This window comes from Haemorhous mexicanus, chromosome 11 (genome assembly GCF_027477595.1).
Source record: "Haemorhous mexicanus isolate bHaeMex1 chromosome 11, bHaeMex1.pri, whole genome shotgun sequence".
Classification (NCBI taxonomy): Eukaryota; Metazoa; Chordata; class Aves; order Passeriformes; family Fringillidae; genus Haemorhous; species Haemorhous mexicanus.
In genome coordinates this window covers 12,977,659-13,003,357 of record NC_082351.1, presented here as the reverse complement: position 1 = coordinate 13,003,357, position 25,699 = coordinate 12,977,659, and the positions used below count along the sequence as shown (strand labels likewise).

The 25,699-nt window shown below is 43.1% G+C and overlaps 1 protein-coding gene across 1 annotated transcript; it reads right to left on the bottom strand.

The window, feature by feature from the left end:
- Window positions 1–9,038: 9,038 nt before the first annotated feature.
- RUVBL1 (RuvB like AAA ATPase 1) lies at window positions 9,039–25,119 on the bottom strand. The gene is made up of 11 exons (XM_059856522.1): window positions 24,879–25,119; window positions 24,060–24,146; window positions 23,307–23,439; window positions 19,574–19,725; window positions 18,222–18,311; window positions 17,248–17,397; window positions 15,809–15,872; window positions 14,841–15,039; window positions 13,014–13,116; window positions 9,929–10,020; window positions 9,039–9,629 (listed from the first exon to the last, which is right to left on the bottom strand). Exons 1-11 carry the CDS (start codon window positions 25,017–25,019, stop codon window positions 9,470–9,472), a joined length of 1,371 nt encoding a protein of 456 aa, XP_059712505.1. The 5' UTR covers window positions 25,020–25,119; the 3' UTR covers window positions 9,039–9,469.
- Window positions 25,120–25,699: the final 580 nt, after the last annotated feature.

The following is a 25,699-nucleotide window of genomic DNA, read 5'->3' as shown; positions in this document are numbered from 1 at the left end:
GCAGAGTGTATTTCTGCACCCGACTGACAGGTATATGATGGCTCCAGGTTCCTATTTTATTTAGTCTTGAGCCTAATATGATTTGGTTACCCTCGCTCCCTCCTTCCCATCCCTCTTCTCCCTCCCCACCCAACCTTTTCTCATTTTGTTTTGTTTTCTAAGAGTGTGTTTCGCATAACCCTGGGCTGGCTGACAGCGCTTGTAAAAACCAGAAGTCGATCTTGCAGTGGCTTTTCACCATTAATCAAGCTGCCTGGAATTGGAAAGTAACACTGACAGGCTTTTATCTTGGAGAGAAGGAGGATGGCAGATGTATTTTATGGTGGATGAGCCTTCACGGCTTCTATTAGACTGGGACTTCAGTGGTACAAGGTGGTGGTTTGGGGGAGGAGGGAGCGAGGGGGAGGAGAAGCCGGGAGCAGCCTATAGATAAATAGATCCGTCAGTCAGGCGATGCGGAGGTCTCCAGGCGGCCAGCCATTGTAGGTGACAGAAAAGGCAATCAAAGACAAAACAAATCAAAAGGTACATCTTATCAGCAGCAGGCCAGCTGGACTTCCACCGCACTCAGAGGCCCCGCCGAGGGCAGGAGAAATTAATCCTGCTGTCGAGGCCAGAGAAATTGTCGCTGCTGAAGGTCCAAGTTCAGGCGAGCGGAGGTGGCCAACGCTAAAGGAGAGGGAGAGAGGGGCGGGAGGAGAGGAGCGGGGGAGCCTGAGCCCTGTCCCAGCACCTCTCTCCCTCCCTCCCTGCCTCCCTCCCTCCCTCTCCCCCGGGCTCCTGACAAGTGCATTCATCGTGCGATGATAGCTCGGCACCTATGATTGGTACCTTTAATAATATAGCCCTCGCTCAGCTGTCACCCTGAAAGAACAATTTTTCCTCCCGCTTTCCTTGATGCAAAGATACATCTGTAATGAGAAGGGTGACAGAAAGTGGGAGCACGGGGAGCCAAGGAAAGTTTGGAAGAACATTAATCTAAAAGTGAAGTTGGAGGTGATGCTGGCTGCTTGAGGTGCCTGTGCCTCCAGTGAGGAGCCAGCAGTGGATCTGAAGCTGCTGTCCTGTTTCCTGGCCTTCAGTGCATTGGGACCCCCTCTGTGAAGGGAGAGGAGTCCTTGGCCCAGCCATGAACAGGAGCAACTTGGAAAGCCACCATCCTCCTGCATGGCAGAGCTGGCCGTGTGGGAGGGACTGGCAATAGCCCCATGTGCTGGCAGTGCTTGGTATAAACTGGAATGACTCCACTGGGTGCAGATTTATGCTGGGCAGAGATCTCTCTTCACCTCTGCAGCCTGGAGGAAGAAATGTGTGGCTATAGGTCGTGTGACTGCCCCTGCAGCAGGGCCCCACTCACATCCCACTCTGGTCCATCCTTTGGTTTCAGCTAGACTCAGCCCACAGTGCCATCATTAGCAGCACTCTGCAGAAGCTGCCTTATATCCCCAGAGGAGCTCTGCCTTCCAGGGCAGGATGCCCTTGTCTCCAAGCTGCAGCGTGGCTGCCCCTGCCTCAGGTGCTCTTGGGCTCCCTTGTGCATTGGCCCAAAGGCACCCTGGAGCCCTGATTTCAGACCAAGCTGCAGTGTTGTGCTCCCTGGAGCCACTGCCCACATTCTGTGCCCAGGGCTGAGGGCACACAGTCTGTGGTAATTGGGAGTGGGGTGGCCCAGCCTCATCCCCAATGGGCACAGCTGTGAGCAGCAGGTGAGCAGCACTGACAGCAATGAGCCATGGAGTGCCCAGGGGCACTGAGCAGCCACCAAAGGGAGCAGAGGGCACACAGGTGCAGTGCATCAGCATGAGGGGATAAAAGGTTGGGCTGAAAGACAAGAAGGGCAGATGCTTGCAGCCTCCTGAAGTGATGGGATGTTCCTCTGTATGGGCAGATGCCTGAAGCCTTCTGATGAGGTGAGGTGTTACTGTATGGGTGGGTGCTTAAAGCCTTCTGGAATTGTGTGGTGAGGTTCTGTGCATTGTGGGTGCCTCAACTGCAGCAGGTGCTGCAGTGTCTGCTGTGACACAGGGACACTGCAGCAGGTGCTGTGGGGTCTGCTGTGACACAGGGACACTGCAGCAGGTGCCCAGGGCTCCCACTGCAGGTGCCCAGCCCTGCACACCCAGCAGCTCCTCCAAGAAATTGAGAGAGGGGGAGGCAGCTGGGGAAGTTTGTGGGGGCATTTTCCACCCCAGGTGTAAAAGACACCTCAGCCCTGTTCTGGGGGTTGGGAGAGCAGCAGGTGCCCAAATCGTTGAGAGGCACTGAGGGAGCTCATTTTGTTGTATTTAGGGAATGTGTCTATTTTAATTTAAGGGATGAGCAGCAGTGTCCTCAAACACAGTTATCTCCTGTGTTTTTTAGCAGCTTTCCTGGCTGCCCAGCTCTGCTCTGCAGTTGTCAGTCCCTCCCTGGTATGTAGCCCCTGGGCTTGAATTCTTTAGCATTAGCATTTGGCAGTCCTTCTCTCATTCTGTGCTCTCTTGTCCCTACAAATGATTTGCTAATCTGCATCTGGTTTTGTTTTTCTCCCAATGAAAGTGGGGATTATATGAAGATCTGTATCTAACAGGTTGCCTGTAAAATCAGGGGTGCAGGTCTCTGTGGTCTGCAGTCTCAAATCCCACGGGATCAGAAGGAAAGCAGGGAGGGTTAGGCAGCATCTCCAAAAGAAGTAGTTTGTTCTATCTGGTCTCCAAAAATTCAGTGGTGATTACTCCATGGAAGCAGATAACTTCTGCAGCCCCTGGTTGGTGGGTGTGGGCCCCATATGGATGGGATAAATGTTGGTTAGAAGGGGTGGTGAGAGCAGTCCTTGAGGAATGTTCCCTCGTGCAAAGGGAAGTGTTGAACCCAGAATGGATAAGCACAGCTCATGCAGGGAAGCAGAGCTCTGATCTTGCTGAGGAGGGGAAATGGGTCCAGTTGGTTTGGTCTGTCCATGCAGGAGCCTCAGAGATGCATGAAAGGAAGAACCCTTCACATACACTCTGCAGAGATTATTCAGATGTCTTTTGCTGGTGCTAAAAAGAGCAAATAATGCTTTTGTCTGGTCACATTTTCTGCAGTGCATGAAACTGTAAGAGCAGGGACCTCCAACTCAAGTGCCCAAGATGATTTTGAAAACTGAACAACAGATGTCCCACTCAGGACACATACAAGGTTACTAGACAGTTTAAAAAAACTTTTCTGCTTTGCTTCATCTTTGTTGCAGTGCTCTGGGGCTCAGTTCAGTTACCTGAGCACACCTGGGGGTGAGGTGTGTTTCACAGGACCCCACAGCAGCTCTGACAGGTGGAGCAGCCTCTGCAGGGGCACAGTGGGTGAACGTGGGGGCCCTGTGATTGAGTGCTGGGGTTTTGTGTGCAGTTGCTGCTGTCCTTGGGCAAGGTCTCCACTTCCACAAGCGAATCCAGAGTGTTTTGTGGTCTGTGGGATGTGGCAGTGCTGGTCTTGCTGCTCTGCTCTGCAGCAGAGCCTTCAGATGGGCTCCCTGGCAGCCACAGGTTTGTCTGAAAGTAAAATCTGTTTTGTCCCTTGCACAAGTGCCTGATCCCTGGAGGTTACCACCATTGCTTTTGAGGGGGAATTATACCCCAGGGCAGAAACCAGCAAGCCAGGCACCAAGGGGGTGGATCATTGACCCAGAGCACAGCAAGTGTGCTGAGCACCCTGTGGGGCAGAGCTTGTCCTGGCCAGGGCAGCTCAGTGCACTGGGAGGGTGACAATTGCAGGGACAGTGCCCCAGTTCTGGGGGATCAGGCATGTGCTGGGAATGCTGCTTTTGTCCTTGCTTGGCAAATGACTTGTGCTGTGGGGAGTGCAGTGCCACCCCTCTCCCTGCATGGCAGCAGCCCCTGCCAGGAGCTCTGCCCAGGGCTGGCTGAGAGCAGACCTGATGGTCTTGGCCCCACTGTTCTCCCAAAGCCCAGGAGCCAGGGCTGCCCCTGCTGACTCCCTCCTGTGCTGCTTGAACTCAGCCTGGGTGATGTTTTCATGGCAGCTGCCTTCAACAGTCCTGTTGCCTCCAGCCTCCCACAGGAGACAGGATCTGCATGATCAGTGGAATCAGAGGCCGTGCTAAGCTGGCAGTAAAACCTCAAGTTGTGCCATTTTCCCACTTTTCATTGCAGACTCAGGAATTGAACTTTCTTTGGGAAAGAAAGCAAGCATCAGCTGCAGATGTGAGCGTGCTCTTTGCTTCTTTGCTGTCCCTGCACCCCTTCCTGTGCCTGGTTTCCAATCTGAAACATGCTCAGATCTCTCCTCTTTACCCTTGTTTGCCTGGTTTTGCACCAGAAAACCATCACAAGCTCCCCTGGCAGAGTGGTGGGGCTGTCAGCCAGGGGAGATGGGCAGTGGCAGAGTTGGGAGGCTGGTGCCAGGGCTGGGAGCCCAGCAGTGCTGTGCAGGCTCCACAGTCACAAGGTAAAGTGTCCTCTTCTGTCTGGAAATCCTTAATTGGCACCCAAAATGAAAACCCAAGTGAAGGTTGTTTAGACTGTTTTGTGATAAAAATAAATTCATTCTTAATTTTGTTGTTTAAAGAGAAAAAAAATCTGCTCTTTCCCTGGCCTGCTCCCTTTATCAAAATGTTGCCACCAAATAGAATTTGTGGCTGTACCTCCCAGGATATCAGTGCTGCTGCCAGTGACTCACTTTGACATGCACAATTAAAAATGTATGTGGTTGCGCAGGCTCCAAAGCTATTAATTGGCAGAAGAGACACAAATTGTGACCTGAGAGCCCAAAGTGTGCTTACACCCAGCTCCCAGAGCTGGTGCAGAGCAGGCACTTGTTCATTCCTTTCAAAGAAACCAAAATGTTAGGCAGGAAAATCTCCTGCTTGCTTCAGGGCATTCTGAGGCTGAGAGAGAACTGTGGAGTTCAAAATAATCACCCTGCTATTCCAGAGTCATTACCAGCAGGAATCTTCTGTCAAAAGAAATAAAGAGCATCATCATCTTCACCTCTCTAAGTGCTTCCCAGCCTGAGGAACACTCACTGATGTATCTCACACTCCAGCTGTGAGTGCAGGCATTGGTTCAGAGGAAGGGTTCCCAAATGTTTTGGAAGTGTTTTGCTGGCCCTGCAGGAGTAAAATGGGTCACTGGTGTAACACCAGCACATCCTCTGGTCATCTGCAGCCTGAGCTAAGGCTGTACCTGTGTCTTGTGCCTGCTGACCCTCAGCAAAACTCTTGCCTTGCTTTGAGCTGCTGCATTCACCCTGGTAAGAGCTGCTTGTGGGTACCCCAGTTTCAAAAGGTAAAAGCCAATGCAACAAGGGACTAAAAGCTTTTTCCTCTGAAGGTGTCTGGACCAATTTTTGAGTTGGGAAGTTTCCAGGATGTGTATAGTCTGGAGTTTTCATGACAGCGGTGGTTTCCTGGCTGGGTCAGCTTTTCAGACTTTCTCCCATTTTCCCCAAAAGGTGAATTCTGTTTTAAATGCTTTTGGCCACATGAAAACTAAAGGCAGGACAATTTCTGCCCTTGGTGTGTATAAACAGGAGGAATCAGCTTTCAGGTGCCACCACACCATGGCATCTGCATAGGAGGCACGTACACTGGATTTATGGTATCCCCTGCCTCAGAGCAGGATCCAAGGGTGCCATTGCTCCACATTGAAAGGAAATCACAGCTTATAATATTCAACTGGTTACTAGAACCCCCACCCACCCCAGGTTTAATATTAGAACTATTTTTCACGTTGAAAACGAAATAGTACAAAATATGGGCTTGCTGTAATTGTTGTTAGATTATGTGTCACCCTGATAAGATGTAACAAATATTTTCCTATACAGCAGGACCCGTTTCCCTGCAAGTAATGGATGGAGAAACTTCTCATAGTGTGTAGGCAATCGGTCGTAAAAACTTCCCTGAGAAGATTAATGCACAGAGTGCAACCTTTGTGGAAAATAGAAAGAAAAGAATTAAAATAATAGTTTGTTCTTTCACATTTAATATTAATAACCAAACTTATTTGGTGGGAATGTTCCTTGCTGCCTGTGCCTTCCTCCTTCAAGGGGAAGTTTGTATTTCTACTTTTTCTGAAGATCTTTCAGCAGCACCTATTGTATATGGTGCAGTGATTCTTTCAACACAACTATTTTTATCAGTAATATGAAAGACCTTTTTTCATGGGCAAAGCTTTGACACCAGTAAGTCTGCTGGACGTCCCTTAATAGGCTAGATAAGCATTGCCTCACCATTCAGAGAGGAAGGATTTTCCCTTTGTAGCACAGCTCTACATCTTCCCCAGGCCCTTATGGCCATCAGAGAGGTGGCACCAGGGGACAGGGTGCTACAGGGCCAGGGCTGGTGTGCTGTACAGGCATGAAGGTGCAGAAGGGAAAAGTGGGGCCTTTCCAGGAGCAAAACCTGTGGGCAACAGCAGCCCCTCCTGAGCACCCTCGGCACCAAGTTCTGCCCCTTAGAAAGGTCCTTGCTCCTTCCTGGGGACTCTCCAGGACCAGCCACTGCTCTGCCATGGACTTGGCAGATGTAAGGATGGTCTTACATCATGAAGTAATGATTTATTTTTCTTAAATTGCTCAAGGTTTGGGAGAACAGATTTAGTTTGATTGGTGCTGCTTTCCCCCCGTGTGTATTTTGAGATGTTGTTTTCTTCCTGAAGTACCCTTGTACCTGCAGTGAGTCTCAAGGACAGGTACCATCAGTCATGAAGTCAGCTGTGAAACCAGGGCCCAATGGAGCTGCTTATTTGCAGTGTGTGGCACACAGTTCACTTCTTCCCAGGTCTTTGCTTGTATCTGAGGTCTGGCAGGCTACCCAGCTTGAGTTTTACAGAGAATCACTTGTTTTACTGTTGTGAGAACAGGTATTTCTCCTCAGCTTTACAGAGCTTGAATTTTTATAAAGAACATTTTGTGAGCAAAGAAACAACTGCTTGCTAAAGTAGGAACAGGAGTTCCTGCCCCTTCCTGCTGATGGGAAGTGGGAACAGTGGTCTTAGAATTTCAGCATCCCAGGAAATCCACCCTTCACTGCCCCAGTAGGTTTTTGCTGCCGAGTGAACAGAGACAAATTCATCACTAAAGCCAATGCCATCAAACATTGATTGGGCCTTTGAACTGCTCTGGCATTCAGAATTATTTAGGGCTTATTCAAACTTCTTTCGAAATTGATCAGTTAGATATTTCAGAAAACTCAAAGAAAAATGGTACTTATATTCTTAAATAACTACATTCATCATTGCCAAGAAGGACTTTCAAACTGCAACAGAAAAAAAGAAGGTTCAATTTTGATCGTGCAGCAGCTTAATTCACCCTGTCTTTCTACGCTGCCATAGCACTAAAACAGAATGTGCCATCCAGCCACAGTAAAAAGAGGTTTTAGAAGCACTGTGAAAATTATTCTGCTGGTGTACTTGCAATCTTTATTCATTTGGAGCTAGAGCAGATTTTTAGGTTTGAAAGCAGGAATACTCCTTGGCCAAAAATACTCACAGATAAAATAATTCATTAAATCTGTCATTATTGTTTATTTGCAGATGTAGAGAAAGGAGTAGGTAGATTATTTAAAGTACAAAAGCTAATTAGGGCTGGCTGACAAGACTACTGAATTTTACTTTGAAGAATGGGATAGGTTTCTACGTGACTGAGATGGTAGAATATGATCAAAACATTATTTAATCCAAACCACCCAGCTTCCTTCCAGCTCTCTTTTTTTCTCCCCAGCAGACTCTGCTGTCCAGTCCACAGTTACTGGAGCTGAAAAATCATTAGCAATTTCCACTAACAGCACTTCAGCACAAGGAAGAGACAAGTCTCTAGAACATAAAGGAGTGAGGACAGAGATTTTTAGCAGCTGGACTCCTTCCCCAAGGAGATGATGACTGAGCTCCTGTGTGTTTTAGGAGGCAGAATTGCCCGGTTTAACAAGGGAGCTTTGTTACATTTGGTATGTATCAATTAACCCAGGTAAATTATTTTATACAAATGTGCATGCTATGGCTTTGTGGTAATTTTAGCTTCTGTAATTACCACCAAGTCTCAGAAAACCTCTTAGGAAAGCAAAATGAGTAACAGAGGTAGACTTCACCTTTAAGAACACAACAAAACAACACCCAACCCCCCCCCCCCCCCCCCCACAGGCCTGTGTCTGCCTAATTTGGCATCAGTGAGATTGTCCCCACATGAGGAATCACTGACTTCCTGTGAAGGACTCATGGAAGGCTGAGTATGTTTGTTTGGTATTTGTGAGGCAGTGTCTCATTCAGGAACATAGATGAACATTTTGATGAGTTAACTGAAAAGTCATCCTCTTCAATGTCCACTTTGCATATGCTGAAAAGGACATTTAAACCTTGCCTCCTGTGATAAGTTACTATTTTTCCCACCCTACCCCAAGAAATGCTTATTTAGGCAGTGTACATAGAGAGTTTAAAATCCCTAAAGGGTCTAATAAGGAAGGTGAGGTTAGTCACTTGATAAGGCTTCTACATTTTTTTTCTCCAATACATCCATTTATGTGGTTACAGAGGTTTGTATTTCAGTGTTACAGGGATCTAAATCATGAATCATTTCACCTCCAAGTGCTGTGAAGCAATCAGGTATCCATGCTCCACACAGCTGTGAACATGAGACTAAGCTGAAGTTCATCCAGACTGTGCAGAGAGGGATTTCAGTTTTAGTTTGAAAATTTGTCCTGATTCTGAGTGATCAAGAAAGAGAGGATAGTGGAAAAAAATAGCTAATCATGATGGAAACAAATTTTTTTTAATCTGCTTTAGGAAAACACAAGAAAAATTTAAGTTTCTCTGGAGGAAATGCTTTAAACAGGGCTAAGATAATGATTATGTATTTCTGCATTCTCTAAGGAAGTCTTCAGAAAATAAAACCCAAACCCTACAAAGAAGTTAACACTTTCAAAAGATCCCAATCTATCTTTCCCTTTGCTACAATCTATGTTTGTGTTGAAGATCCATTTCACTCATATTTGGCTTTGTTAATTCCAGTTTATTTTGACTGTTTCTTAGACCGGTCAACATCCAGAGTGAACACACACACACTTCCAATATTCTTGACATGTTTTATTATAAAGTACTTCAGACAAACTTTGATTCAAAACCAAAAAGTTATCATCTGTAAAAGGAAACTATTTTTGAAAACAGGATTCATAAAGAAAATAGACTGTTCTTAAACATCAGCTTGAGTTGGAGCTCTTTTGTAACGAAATCTAAAGACAAAACTGATGGGCCAAGAGCTACTTATGTCACATATACTGATAAAAGGGAGACTAAGATGTTACACACAAACCATGGAGCATCTCATTGTTTATCATGAAATAGGAACACTCAATAGTTAATTCTGGCCTGACACAGCAGTCCAACATTCAAATATTCTTCAGTCCCAAAAGAGACAAACCATTAACATTTCTCATTCAATAACTAAGCCAGCCCTGGCTAAGGGTTAAAGCTACTTCAAAGCATGGAACATGATAAGCTTTTCATTTCATGTACTTCTCCTGTTGATCAGCCAAGATTTTTGCTGAGGATTTAGCATCATAGAAAAGTTCATTTATTTCTTCAATATGCTCTTTCTCAATGCTGTCTTTCCCATTAATCTTGGCAAGCAGGTTAGCTGGGGTCAGCAACTGCACAGCATACCTGTGATCAAACAGAGGCAGATGAGTAATTACAATTCAGTGCATCCCAGGGAACTGATGACACAGAGAGCTGGGACATTTGCTAGGAAACACAGCTCTACCAGCAGTATGAGAAAGTCAGCAAGCACTCCAGCACATTCATTCTTTAAAGAAGAAAAGAGGAGCATTACCTCTCTCTTTTTAATGATTGTTAACAGACCATGTCATTGTAAAGGAGAGGTTTGTCTGCTTCCAGCAGTGAGTTATCCTACAGTGGCATTAGACCCAGTCATGCTGAATAGAAAACTGTGCCCAACTTACCTTAGGGTTGTCTTGGTACCAATTTCCCCTAAGTGGTTTAGAGCTTCTTCACTGATATTAATCCCTTCTGTCTGAGCACGAAGTTTTGTGATCTGTTGGGAAGAGTAAGTGAGGTACATGCCCAAACAATAAACATGCTAAATTACTTAACTTAGTATCTGTAAACTGTCAGCTTAGAGATGAGACATGCTACAAAACAAGATGGTGTGGAGAGTTATCCCGGTGTAAATTATCACTAAACCAGAATTTGTAGAATTCTAAGTCTTTGAACAGGCAAATATAATGGTGAAAAAAATTATCACACAAGGAAGGTAAAGTAACACACCTGGACTGCTAACCCTTCATGGTAACTCTGCACACTTAGCAAAGCCTACCTACTAATAAGGAGCAGAATATGAGAACTTAGAAAAGAAAATGGAAAATATATGTTAGAAGTTTGTGGCAGCTGGAGACTTCTGGAGAGTCACACCAGTTACTGAATTCTGCAGTGTATCACTGGTGCTGTACAGCAGAGCCCTCCAAATAGCCCTACAGAAAGCTACACCCTTTCCTTAGCAGCTCACAACACACTTTTTATTCAATTGACAAGAAGATAGTAAAATAAATCAAAAAGTTACTTTCTATGATTCACCTATTCTTTCAAGAAGAAAAAAAAAAATCACTAAGAGGAATCTAATCTTTCAAGAACAGTCTCAGGCTTGTACCAGTTTTAAGATCTTTACAAAGTTGGAGAGGAAGATATCACCAATAAGCCTGAGCATATAAAGCTGTAACAAAAGTGGCACAAGTCTCTCGGTAGTCTGTATTACCAGCTGAGTGATAAGGGGCAGACTGGATAATGATGTTGTGTTGTAGTGCAGAGATAACTCTGGAACTGCAAGCCTCATATAATACAGGTATTTTTCACTTTGGCAGCTTTGTAAACAAGATATCAAGAAGCACTCGTTTAAATTAAAGCCATAAAAATGTGCTCAGGGAGCAGAGGAAGAGAGGGGCTTGAAATGGCAGAAAGTTGGTGCTAAGATATGTGCACTGAATATTGGCAATGCTGCTGCCAATTGCAATTTCAGATCGAAGATTTTTTTTACCAGTAGATCACCTAGACATCCCCTTCCCTTCATTCAAACACTGCTACTTTGTTCTTCCTCTGCTACAAACAAGGTTTTGAATGTCACATCTTCAACAATGTTTTTCAGAATAACTTTTTATCTATAACCTGGTAGAACATTACCCAAGGACTAGGGCCCAAGCCATTAATCCACCACTTGCTTACATATGCATTTACTATGGAATAGGAAAACACGTGTTTATCGGGTGAAATATATTAGGAACAAAACACCTCAGTTTTAACCTTTAATATCCAAGGCACTTATGCAAAAAAGTTTTATTACAACACCAGCTGACTAGAATAAGCATGAAAGTGACTTTTTTTCCCTCTTCTGGCTACACTAAGGTTACTGTGTGTCTTGTCTCAGAGCAGCACTTCACAATGGGATTTCTACTTTATTAACGTGCCCAAAAAAATATTCTGAACTGGTTATGAACAAACTTTCAGTAGATACATGACTAGATTCTGTGCTAAAAAAGGAATCAATTGTGAAGACAAAGAGTCTCACACAGAAACATCAGCAGCAGAAACTTCCTCCTAACATGAAAGACAAATGGGAGTAAAAATAGAGAACTTACTTATGCCTTGCTTTTACCTCCACCCCAACTGTACTTAGTTAGAAGCCAAAGTTAAGTGTAATAGTTCCTCCTCTTCTCCCATGAGAAGTTGCCATTCAAAAGCTTTAATTTAAGGGAAGATGAGGTTATCTGACTATGGGAACATGATTTATGGGGCCAAATGTCTGAGCTCTATTTTTACCTTTGGGAAATACTACTCTGAACAATTCCTTTCCTTCAGCCCTGGGGAGGGTGGAAATCCCAGCACTTACCCAGCTCTTCTGAACATCAGCATTCAGAAAGTGTCTTACCTGCATGGTAATAAAGCACTAACTACACAGAATTCACTTACACTACAGGGAAATCCAGACAGTCTTTAAAACACCCAGATTGAAAAAAAGTCACACATGAAAGTTTGTTTTGTAGACTAAACCTAATTGTATTGTTAAATCACTGGGCTGCTTCTACTCCAATCTACACCACAATGCTTAAAAGTGTCCTTTAGGTACAAAAAAAATCATCCTGAGAACAGCTCAGGACATCATCAATGAAAAGCTCCTCAAACCAAGTGAAATGAAACTTTGCCTCTGTTCCATAAATGCATCCATGTCACCTTGGCACTTCTCCAGCAGCAGGAGACCATTATCTGGCATAACACTCTCCTCCACTGACACTATCTCTTAAATAATACAAAGAATTGACACGGTAAACCCTAATGTCTTCTGCATTGTGTCACTTCCCAGCACTGAGAGGCTAATGAGGGGGGATCTTTGACACAATGCATCCTAATGGCACCAAGCATTATAATCAATACACAATACATTGTGATGGCCCCCCAGGAAAACTTCCAGGCATTTGGAAGGATATCTCTGCAACACTTTCTGTGCTTACATTTCCAAACTTAACTAGGAGCATTAAATTCTCCCTGTTTCAGGAGACAGCCCCACTAGATTAAAGCTACAGTACAGGGCATAAAGGCAAAAATGCAGCACATGAGTTTGTATTCCCTCTCACGTGAGGGAAAAGCCTGAGCTCTGGGACTAAAGATCTCATGATGTGACACTTCATCTTACACCAACTGAAAAAGCACTGCCTGATGAAATCTGCTAACTATGGAAAGTACATCTGTGCAAGAGATTGTTTCAGCTAACAGTGCATCCCTTCCTGCAAGTGAGGTGCCTCTTTCAGCTCCACGTGTACTCAGCAACTCCTAGGTGGCTGGCTGGCAGAGAGGTTGTGTGCACAGCTTTAACCAGCTCTCTGTGTTGACTCCTGGAGAAGCAGGCTTTTAGCAAGCAGGAAGCTTTCTGGCAGAAGCCCTGGTGACCACAGAGTCTAACATCTCTACAGTAAGAGAACAGACAGAAGCTGTGCACAACTTTGGGGACTTGTAACAAGCTCTTTAAAATCCTCTGCATACCTGCTTCATTTCTTGGGGTGTATAGAGCATGGTTCTGATAATCATGACTCGATCCAGCAGGTCCAAAGGTATTCCATGAGGAGACACAATATCCTCTGTGCCTCTAGAGGAGAAACCAAACAGAAAGAAATCAGACACTACTGGGAGTTCAGTACATTGATTTGGTTAAAATCAGTACAGAGTGCCTGCACTAGTTTACAATTGTTGTGTGTCCACAGAGACACATACCCCCTGGGTCAGAGACAGGAAACATTCTGGTCTAAGGTTCATTCCAGACAGCCCCAGGGAAACAAACACTATTGCTGGAGCTCTTAAACATGCCTCTCAAATATAGTGAGAGGTGCTTTCTTGTATTGTATCTCACAATACAGCCTTATTTAATGTTCCAAGGCATCCTCCAGCAAGGAACAAATCATTCTTACTAAGTTGTTTAGCAGCATCAGCAGAAATTATATATACTATCATCCATTTGGAGAACATCCCCTGTTGCTGAGCAAGCCATTCTCTCCAGTCCCTCCAGAGAATACTTTGGTGGTTTACATTCCATGCCTGCATCCCAGCAAACTGAGAAGTTTAGGTCTCTGTATGAAGGACAGGGCAGGATCTAGATCCACAAGCATTTTATTTGTTTGACACACAACACCCAACAGCACAGCCTGCAGACATTTGCACTCTTGGTTTCCCAAGACCACTGTATTTACTGTGAAGTCAAAAAATACCCAGATTTAATTTAGGAGAATTACACAGATTGCAGTAAAAACAGTGAAGTGCTGATAAAGAATTACTCTTTGAAGTTCAGTGCTAGAATTTAGGTAGCTGCAGCTCTGACCATGGTTCTCCAATATTAGCTGTCACTATTATATGGAAAATTTCCTTTCTTAAATCACAGCTTTTTCATAACAAGATCTGCAGTGAATCCATGCTGACAGATCTCTACTTCCTTTACTTTTACAAGACAGCTTTTTTATATCTTTGCAAACAGAGTGAAGTAATGTCCATCCTAAACATTTTTGAAGGGCTTATCATTCTCACTTCTAACCAATGCAAACAGAGAAAGATTAATACCAGATGAGCCACTATGAGGGAAAGGAAAAGCTGGTTATACAGCTGAATTAAATCAATCCAAAGAATAGCAATCATTGCTAATGACAGCTTGTTTAGACATAATTAGACCTAGACCACAAACTGGTAGTAGAACTTACAGAAGACTGAAATCAGAGGAGAGAACTATTACTGAACATGCAAAGAATGCATTTTGTGGGTGCAAAATATCAAAGTGAAGTGGAAATGAAAAACAAGTTGGTTGGCAAGACTGAAGAATCACAAAATGCCAGACCAACAGAGCAGGAAAAGGGAGAGGCTGAACTGTGACACACTTTACCAGTATGAACCAGAAGCTGAAGTCTGATGGAATTAGGATTGCAAGCAGCAAAATAATCCAGAAGCAGGAAACAATGGTATTAGAGGTTTGTAGCTCTGGTGCTTTTGATGTCCCTAACGTGCAGGCAACAGATGTATGAGGTATACAACGAGAATGGTAACTGTCACAGATCACCCAGAAGTGAAACAATTCAGAGACTGTTAGAGGAGGAGAGATGTGTTAGGGGAAAGGAGGAATTCCAGCCAGCCTGGTGTTAAATGCTTGTCCCATCATGAAGCTCATGAGCAGTTCTTGAGCACCAATGCAGCTTGCAACTCATGCAAAGGATTATCATAGGTGTCAGTGTCAGAGACAAAAGCCTTCAAAGATTGTAACTCTACTGACACAGCTAATTCCAAGGTTTATGGAACAATGCAAAGTGGCAAATTCAAGTTTAGCCATCATACCTGATAATGCAGTTTCCTCGGTTGGAAGCAAAGATGACAATGGGGGAAATAGAAGATTCCAGTGCTCGGTGCAGGTATGTGAAACACTCAATGTCCAGCATGTGAACCTCATCCACAAAGAGCACACCTGGCACCAGCTCTGCAATGCCTTGGTCAATGTATTTGTTCACCACCTTATTTATCTCTCCTCGAAGTTTGTCTGAGAACAAAAAGAAACTGTTGGTTGTTCTGCTAATGAACTGTAGGTCAGAGGGTAAGGCTTGAAGCAAGGAAAATTCTCCTTGAACTTTTCCATGGTTTGGTATCTTACTGCCACAAGGAAAATACCTGTCACTCTAAAATTTTGTGACATTTCACACTGTGTTGAGGAGATATCTGTCAACAAAGTATTTCTAACTGAAATATTCACACGTGAAAATTTGATTGCTGTACAGTGGTGGAGTTTAGTAGGAGTGGAGAAGTCAAGTCAAACCTCATTTTAAACACAAAACTTACTGAAGTTTCCAAGCATGGCTGAAAAGAACATCACTGAAAAAATGAAATCTTGCTACCCTATTTCAGCAAAGAAGTTGTGTTTAACCAAAAAAGAAATGTTTCTGTGAACCTGCTGCTCTCAAAGCTATGCCAGATGCTACATCAATGTATCTGGTATTAGAATAAACAAAGCAACCTCTAGGACAGACAAAATACTTCAAAAATTGACCATTCAGTTAGGTATTCAAACAGATTTTGATTTAAATTTAGATAGTAACATTTTACCACTACATGCAAGAACCAGTAACTTGTAACTTGTACTGTCTCCAGCCATTGCAATTCTAGAAACTGTATCACTGCTTTTGGAAATCTAAGTATTTATGAATATGTATTATGTATGCATTCATTTAAATATAGAAACTCTATTTTTAATCCTTTTCTAACTGGAAAACACATAGATTATATAATCTCAAAATGCCATAGAGGTTTCGTACCAGTAATTTCAGTTTTCTTAGGTTTCATCAACTGTCCCATCATAGAAAGGATGTCTTGCCCTCCCTAGGAAAAGAAAGTGACAGATCAGCTGTGAGGTCATGTAGTAAGAAATTTTATAGATTAGGGATTGGTTTTAGAGTTAACAGCAGTCTTTGATAATCAGTCAAAGTTTAGGTCACCTCACAACAGCAGTATTCTAAACATTATCACCTAGCTACCCCCTCATCCTTGCTCATTAGGAGAGCATAAAAAATCAAAATGAGACATCTTCTCTTGAAAAAACTGTCACAGAGAAACTCTTAAGGAATGAAGTTGTCAGGGAACACAGAGACTTGGACTGCCTGCATGCACAGTAGGTGTTCAGCCTGTCAACACAGGAAGAATGATTCTAAATTTTATAACTTTTTAATACCAAGATTTTTAGAATTTTTTTTTCAAATTATTTTGAAATTGAGTAAGTTAAAGAGCTGCATTGTTTTACTGTAGGGATTCCAGCCTTTAAACCTGTCAGTGACTTCTGTTTTTGACACAGATAGAATTACCTCAAGAGTGGATTTATATGAAGACAAGCAAGGAGTAATTCTTTTATTTTCTGGGATTTCTTTTGCTGCAATACATGCAGAGCCCTACTGAAATTTACAAAGAAGTTTAACAAGTGGCTATGAAACATTTCTGAAATAAGTAAGAGCATCAACAGAATCCACAGCAGTCAAAAATACTTAAGATACCTTTTATCACAGTCCTTGCAGTTTCCATTTGATGGTTATAAAACCATAAACAGAGCAGAGTATATTAATCTGCATTCAGAACTTTCATTAAATGAAATTATGCAGGTTTGGCTGCTGCTACCTCACACCTGTAGGCAGCTTTCCTCCTAGAGAGAAAGCAATAATCCCCTTTTCTGGTCAGAGGCAACAGCCCACAATGCTGTTTTTCTGCAAGTGATGGGGCACAGCAGTGGAGGGAAGAGAGCAGGGTCTAGATTTTGCATTAACTGTAAAGGTGGTGAATCCCAAACACCTGTGTGGAAGCTGTTCTTGTCCTCCCTAGGAAAAGAAAGTGATAGATCAGCTTTGTGTTTATATAGTAAGCAACTACATAACCTCAAAGCTGATCTATCTAACCTCAGAGAACAACTCCCAGACCGTTCTCTGTAGTGCTAGGAGTGTTATCCTGACAGTATTCCACGACCAGGGGCGTGAATTCTAAGGAAGCAACTGCCTTTTTAACCTCCCTGGCAGGGCCCTGAGGCAGCCAGCTGCAGCATGACTTCCCTGAGGAGAGCTAGACTGGCTTCCAGGTGTAACACTACTGCTTTTCCTGTAGTGGAATCTTTGAGGGTGAGTTAGCTCAACTTCCTACATCTCCATTATTCTGGTAACATCACAACTATCTCAAATAATTTTTCTGTAAAGATTTCATTGGTGAAGTCAGATACCTGAGGCCGAGCATTGGCCACATCCAAGTCATGCAGGGTGACATCCTGAATAATTTCCTTTTTCTTGTGCACATCGCCTTTTGGCAAGGGAACATACTCTTCAGCTTCAAGGTCAAATTCTGTAGCATAGATATCACACCTGCCCTGCCTCTGAGGAACAAAAAAGAGAAACCCAGGTATAGAATTAATTTCAGTACCAAAACCTTGAGTGACATGAATTTGATAACATAGTTAGGTCACAATTCCAGTTCTGACAAGCTTCAGCCGACAATTCAGACACCCCACTCCCTGCTTAGCAACAGGCATACCCTATCTGCTGATCAAAGCTCAAAAACTCTGTTGAGAAACACCTGATATTTTCAGTGGCAACAATATTCTACTCCTTTCTCCCCTTCTTTTACCGTACACAATTCTTGCTAAAGGACAAATCCAGCAGATTAACCAGAGATTGGGAGAACCTCCTTTGTAGGTGGGTGATTTATTATGATAGAAAATATTATGCTCATCCATTAAACAGCAAGTATCAGTGTACACTTTCTAAATCAGATATGAAAAGAATGCTAACTAATGCAGTATTCCCTTCTACATGTATATATCTTGTGGAGAAAATATCAGAGCGATAAAAGAAAGATTAAATACACTGCACATGTCAGCCTGAAAATGACTAAAGTTGTTTGGTTCTTCCCCTCTTCCCTTAGAGATGCCTTGATCTTACAGAAAAGAAAACTCATCCAGACAGCATCAGTGATAGCTTCCTTGCCAGATGACCTTAATTGTGAACCAGATCTCCACATCCTCTGGGTGCAAAAGAGACTTTTCTCTCCAGATAAGGAAAGCACTGGGCTCCTTTTAAAATTTCCATGTAACCATATCATGTCAGTTAAGGTTAATAAATCAGAGAGCCTTCTGACAAAGGCAGAGAAAGGTCTGCAAAAAACATACAGCTGCATAAAAGTACAGAACTTTTCTTTTACCTTGACAGCTCCACTGTTTGCTTCAATATAAATAACGTCACCAGTTTCCACTCGCTCCTTCTGCAAGCTCTCAAAAATGCTCGGGTCCAGCTGGGGACAAGCAAACAGCACAGCTGATCAAAACAGCTCCATATTGTTATGGTAATCAAGGTAAAAAAACTCAGTTTGAAGCTCATTCCCATCAGACAAAATTAAACAGCAACTCACCCTGACAATACCGTTAGGATTTTATAAAGCTGTAACGTTTGGAGTAGGGATAGCGAATAAATCTGGAAGATGCACAGAACTTGCTGTCTTACAAAAAAATCTGCTATCCAAAAGGAAGTGACAGTGCCAGAAACATAATGGTACTAGCTACAAAACATACCTCTGAGTAATGTGACAATGTATCTATACCTAAGAAGCAGTAGTTCTCTAGCTTTCTAGGAAAACTTGTATTAAAAATCTGGCTATAGCGTATAGAATATATGAATATATGAATCAATGTTCCTTATCCTCTGTGGAGCTCTGTGAGAGAGAGTGGGTGTGGAATATATTAGATGCCTTTGTTTCTCCTGGTACATGTTTATTCACTTTTGCTCTTCATTTCCTTGCTTTCAAAGTGAACAAATGAAAGATGATACTTAACAACAGAGACAGCTTTTAGCTCTCTCCAAGTCTGACAGGGAAATTGAATGGAGGCAAGAAAACAAAAGGAAAGTGGGCCTGAGCTGGCAACACACCAGCTCAATTTCCAGTTCTCTATCAAATATTCACTAGAGCATGACACCCCATGTAGAAAGAAAAGATGTGACAGAAAGAATAATTTATATTCAAACAGCCAATATTTCCCAAGCCATCCTCAAAAAATTTGGTTCCTGACAATCATGAAAACAAAACCAAACAAGGCCTTTCTTGTATGTTTATTACCATGAACATTAATTTATAGCCAGGGTCAGAGTGTATCACAGACTGAGACAGAATGAAGCTCAGATTGCCAAGTCAGCCCATTTTTTGTGGTATTTGTCATTTACAAAATTGCATCAGGATCTCTTCCTATTAAAACTCACTTTTAACTCCTTGAAGACATTCAGGTGAGTGCTGCCAAACAGAGAAACAGCAGGCAGCTGCTGACCAAGTGATGATGGGTTTATCTCCTATTGCAATTAGTAGGACACAAGACCGATATCTAATATTCTACATAAAGCAGATAAACAGTCAGGATAAAGTTGTCTAGCCAAAGAAAGCAGCCTCCTGGCAGCCCCACCTGACAGAGGGGATCAAGAGCCTGAAATGGAAATAAGAAGTGCTAAAAATAGAAGCTGCAAACCCAAAATACTTAAAGGAAATCTCTGAGACTCTACCACACTTACCTTCAACTGTTTGGTTCCCTTTGCAGTTTTGAGTCCTATAATTACATGGCTGATGGTTTTGCCATATCCCCCCATAGGATTCTCAGTCTCACAGGGAGTCAGTTCTGTGACTTCTCCTTCATAAACTTCCTTGGTCTCTTTAATCCTCAACCCTGCAAGAAATTGTTTAAAATCATTTCAGTATGCACATAGGAGTCTGCTGCTGTACTGTCAACAAAATGTAACATATTGTTAGGGTGTGTTACATTTCATGGTAATGTTTAACTTTTAAAGGCAGAAAGACGAATTATTGCTCTCTTCTTCAATATTAAGTGAGAATATCCATCCTGTGCATCAGAATGAAAGCTCAGTCCAAGTTCTGACCTGCTAAGAAGTTTATTAAACTTTTGCTCCTTATGCTAAAGCAAGAAACACGGACCATCTTCTGAAACTAGTGACACTAATATAATAATGAGATTTACAGAGTTTTTGGACCATAAAAAAAGCTCTGCAAAGTTAACAAAAAGAAAAAAGAACTTTATAAAAAAATTTATACTTTAAGCAGCTGAGTTAAAAATATAACATAAATTCATTAACAGGTATTGTGCCAGAATGTCATAATATTACTAAAGGGTTTATGTACAATTTCAAATATTTTTCAAGTTAGTAGCAAAAGGTGAGCTAAATTTAGCAGAAACTGTTACAATGCAAATTTACAACTATTTCAAAATAGCTGAAAATTACATCCTTACTTAGTTAATTTTCAGACAGCCAAGCAATCATCAGAATATCTAGCTATCTTCTGTTCCAGTCACAATTACTGTAATTAACTAGGTTATTTTAAATTGATAAATAATATAGAGCTGAAGACATTTGCAGGCAGACTGTTTCAAAGCAAACCCACTATCATCACCACCACCACTACAATTATGTATGTTCTAACTACACAGAAGTTCAAAGAATCCACATCTGAAGAAACTCCATGAAGTATTTTATGAGACACACATGCCATACCAAAAATAATGAATGGGCTGTAACAAGATATAAGGAAGTCATCCTGCCCAGTCTGAGGGTATTGTGACTTTATAAACCTTTGCTTGTTCCGTAACTTTTCATTTTGCTTTGAAATAGATCAGACACTTCAGCAGTAATTTTGAGCTGCTGATAGAGGCTATAAAGAACTGACAAATACGAGTCTGTCTCCCTCTACTGGGCCCAAATTCAGACCAGGATCTGAGATGTGAGAAACAGCCTAACTGTGAATAACATGACAAATTCTTGGTAAGAAATGTCTGCTTTCTCTTACTTAAGATGAGATAAAAATTGTGTACAAAGTTAATTTCAGAAATGTTTAATATGTTCTTCAGGCATGCCAAAACACCAGACAGACATTAATGAACTTCTGAGTTTAAAAACTGACCTAGACAAGGCTGCACCACACTGGCTCATGAGCAACGAGTGTGAAGCAATATGGGAATCTGCACACTGAAACTGCTATTGCCACAAACTGGACCAGGTCTGCTTGTCCTCTTTGTTTTGTTTTAAACTTCCAGCACAAGTTCTACCCTGCTCTGAAAATGTGGCAGCCTGTTTGTGTTTGGGGTATAATTTGTATGCTGCTGAAGCATGCAATCAATCTTTCAGTTCCATTTCATCAGGAAAGAAACCAGTTCATGTGCTCATTCTGCTCCACAAGTCAAAGCCGAGTCAGTGAGGGCAAACCCAGAGAGATCTCCTACTTCCAGATCAGACACAAATCCAAGGCAGCAACTGTGGGCTGTCTGATGCTCTTGTTCAACAGCACTCCATGGAGCTGAACAGGGCTTGCTCCACCCATTGGCAGGTACAGCTTGGCAACACAAGGAACAATTACACCACTGAAGTGGCTACTACAGCAGTTATTTCTTACTGCAACTGAGCTCTTAACATTAGCTGCTATCATCATCCTCACCAGCTGCTAATGAGCTCTACACAGGATTAATCTCTCCCAAGTTAAATTTCTTTTAAACTATAAAACAATTTGATCTCCACATTTCCACTCTGTCCTTTTAGGTTTCTTACATATTATAATCTCTCTACTGCATCCCAAACACTACCTGGCCATGAGACTATGTCGAGGCTGTTATTAAAAGACTCTCAACTATAAAAATTCTCTAAACTCAGAGTAACTTACTTTCTTGTAAAGTGATCCAAATCAGTCAGACTGCAGTTTCCAAGAAAAAAACCCCAACCATTAAGTAAAAAATTTGATGTTAACATCTCTAATAATTTTTAAAAATTCAGGTGGCTAAACCCCTTGAAAGCAAAATGCATTGTATGAGCAATGATGATGTACACAGAACCTGCTACCATAGAGACATACAAACAAACAAAACAGAACCTAAATTAATACTTTCAAGTACTGATGGACATGTGAGCTGAAGCCTCCCTTGCATCCAGACCCAACAACACTGCACAGAATATTTTTTTTTTAAATGTACCCTTATAAAATATTTCTTTACCTAGCAAGGAAGCTAAAACCTGAGATTAAAACTCAACTGGAAAGTGCTTCATTATAAAAAATGGTGGTTACTAGTCCTTTAAAATAATTCAGAGAATTTTTTTTTAAACACATAAAAATATTCAATAAAGACTGTGTTATGAAAATGTGACACAGAATTCAACAGATAGGAATAAAAGAAGCTCCATCTTTCATTAACACTAATATTTGTTTAGAAGTGTCTCTCTACTGACATTCAGGGAATGCAGTGAACTAACAATGTAGCTGGCTGTTAAATCTCTGCTATCTCTAGAACTGACAACATGGATGGCATAAGTTCCACCTGCTGGTTCAGGTTTCCAAACCTCTGACAGGGAACTTCATCACATCAAGGAAATTTTGCAGACTACTGAGGCTTCCCTCCCCCAGGCCCTGCCAGTTTCATGGTAACCAGAAGACAGGGGACTACTGAAAGCTGCTTTCTTATAAAAGTCAACGGAATACTTTTGTTTCACTGAAGAACTGAGAGACTTCACCCTGCTGCTGCCAGATGAAGCCCAAGAGGAAACGTGGTACTGAAACAGGAAAATTACTGTTAATATGTTCAGGACTAAAATCAACTGGGCTCTCTTTAGCAAATCCTCACACAAAAAAGGGCCACTTCTATCTGCATTCATCAGCTGTCAGCAGCGGCTGTGTAAGAGATTTTAGATAGTAACTTAGGCTGTGCTGCAAATTAAACCAATTTACATCAAACTTGTAAATGGACCACAGAATTGAGGATGACATTAAGTTACAGTGTTTATTTAGTTGGCATGGAACTTTCTCTGGGCTCACTGGAACAGTAAGTCAGGCTAATGCTGCTGTTTGGGAGCCCCTGATTAAGTCTGTTTATTTAGTAGGGTGAAATCACTAAATCAAAAAACAGGAAGAGCATTTTTCTGTCTACAAGTATTTCTGCTAATGTAAAAAACTAAAAATTATTTTTTCTTTCGGGTTTATTCAGTCACAGGCAAAACAGAGAGGTGAAAGTGGAGGATGAGACAATCTGGTGAAGTGTAAACCAAAATACAAAAATTAAATTACAGTTTGTGAACAGAAAACCTGACTCCACTAAGTGGGAAAGAGATTCACTAAATTAGGATCATCACTGAATAAAATAACCATACAAAAATCTGGAAACGTCTTGACCACTGAAAAGTTTTTCCTTTTTAGATGACTGAGAAAAAGCAAAGTATCATGCAAACACTTAATTATTATTTTCCTGAAACTTACCAATTGCACGTCGGAAGTTTTCCATTAGAACTTCTGTTTTCTTGATCTCAGTGGAATAGACCTCACTTCCAACCATAGGACAAAAAGGAACTTTGCTTCCCAGTTCCTGGGCAATAGCTAAAGCCAAAGCAGTCTTTAAATGAAAAAAAAAAAAAACAACCAAAGAGATTAATTTTGGAGTGAATTAAGAAACTATTCTTTTTGCACAAAGTTAAATTTCCACATTACATCACCTTCTATACATCAACTACCAATTTAATAGTAAGACTATTCTATCTGACATGTATTTCTCACATATAACAAACCCTCCTCCAACACAGATGACCTTGGCCAAAGACTTTAAAAAACCCCTGAAAACATGAAACTAGGCATTTGAATTTGACAGTTGATACAGATGCGAAGAATAAATAAATAAATAGCATGGGGGGGAAAAAGTAAACAAAGCAAAAACTATTCTCGCTTTTAATATACAAGTAACTTCTAAAACTTCTTCAGAGCCCTTGTTACCTATGTGTTTAGTAACTTAAAGAGGTGATTTCACATTCAAGATGCTGAACACACCACTGGGTACTACCAGTGTCAATGACACCGCAAAGGTAAAAATATCAAGTAGAAAACTACATCAATACATTGACTGAAAAAAAATTCTGGTACATGAAAACATTTTGTCACCACTACCCTAAAACAGTTTTGACAACAAATTAAACTAGATTTGGAAATACTTTATTTTGTAACAAAATAGAAAAATAATACCTTGCCAGTTCCAGGAGGTCCTGCCAACAGCACTGCTCTGCCAGCCATTTTTTTGCTTTTGATTAGCTCCACTATAACCCCACACGCCTGTAAGTCAAATAAATATTTAGACTGTTAACACAAGTATTGCTATAGTATCCTTTGTTTTAACATTACTTAAAGTTTTAGAAATAACAGGCTTTACGAAAAATAAAGATTTCAATTTCATGCACACAAAAGGAAAGACAAGATCAGGATAACGTACCTTCTACAATCATTTTATCTGACACAGACATTAAAAACCACAGAAAACGAAACTCAATCTGTGAGCCCCGACTCCTTTTCTACTCTCGCAGTCCCAAGCACAGAGAGAGGTTTGAAAGTAAAGCAAGAAATTAATCTTCGCTGCCTGAGCCGCAGATCCTCTACGGATCTTCTTCCACGGCCAGGCTGGACGGGGCTCTGAACAACCCGGTCCAGTGGAGGCGTCCTGCCCACGGCAGAGGGGTTGGAACGAGAGATCATTCTTAAGACCGCTTCCAAACCAAACCAATCAGGGACTCTATGATGGTTTTATCCGGCCCCCGCACTGAAGCGGATGCTCCAATCCCCATCTGCATCAAACCTGCTGCCTTCTGGCCGGTTCCGTTGCCTCTAACACCCCAATTTCTAAGCCGATACCCGGGAGACCGTCACCGTCCCTGCGGGGAGCAGGAGCAGAGCAAGTACAACCCCGACCGCCCCCATCGCGTCTCACACGGCAGCAGGCACACGGAGGACCCCGGGCACGACTCTCACTCGCTGTCGGGGACTTGTCACCCGTCCCGGCCCGGCGCTCACCTCCCGCGCGTTCTCCTGCCCCACTAGCCCGGCCCCCGCCGGCTTGGCAGCGCCGCTCTCGTCCAGCCCCAGCCCCTTGACATGGCTGTGGGCGGCGATGCGCTGGGTCTTCGAGGTGCTCTTCACCTCCTCGATCTTCATGGCGGGGCACGGCGGGACAGCGCAGCGGCAACTCCGGCCCGGCCGCCCCGCGCTGCTCGCACGCGGCCCGCGCGTTACCGGGGCTCCCACCGCGCGCCGGCGCGCCCCGCCCACGCCCCGCCATTGGCTCCCGCCGCGGCGCTCTCGGCGCTCATTGGGCGCGGGGCCTGCCCGTCAGCCGCGGGGGCTCAGGGTTTTAGGGTCCGCCCGCCCGTTTCCGCGTGTGGCGCGCGCGGACGGTCCGGGCGGGCGCGGGCGCTGCGGAGGAGTAGGGCCGGGAAGGAGGGGGGCGGCGGAGTGGCTGTCCCTGGAGTCGCTCAGGGAAACGCTGAACGTGGCACTCGGTGCCAGGGTCCTGTTCAGAAGGTGATGACCCGTCATGGGCTGGGTCCTGTAATCTTGGAGGTCTTTTCCACTCGAAGTGGTTCTGAGATTCTCTGAATCGGCAAGGGCGGTTTGGGGAGAGGCGAGCGGAGCCCTCCTGGAGGCGGAACCAGCTCGTTCTTGCTCGCAGGTTTCTTGGCCCTGCAGCACCATAAGCACTTTCTTTCTTTCTTTTTCTCTACAAGCCGATGTGGCGCTGGAGCCAGCGTTTGTCCTGCTGCTGGGGCTGGGGTAGGGCTGTGTGGCCCCGGCTCGGTGTCCTGTCGTTTGCCCACCCACAGCCGCTGACAGCGCGC

Excerpts from the sequence above, each read along its gene's own strand:
- RUVBL1 (XM_059856522.1), bottom strand. The coding sequence starts at position 25,019 with ATGAAGATCGAGGAGGTGAAGAGCACCTCGAAGACCCAGCGCATCGCC. Across the intron at positions 17,398-18,221 it reads CAAACAGTGGAGCTGTCAAG|AGGCAGGGCAGGTGTGATAT; the intron begins GTAAAAGAAAAG and ends TTTGTTCCTCAG. Across the intron at positions 9,630-9,928 it reads GGTACCAAGACAACCCTAAG|GTATGCTGTGCAGTTGCTGA; the intron begins GTAAGTTGGGCA and ends GTTTGATCACAG.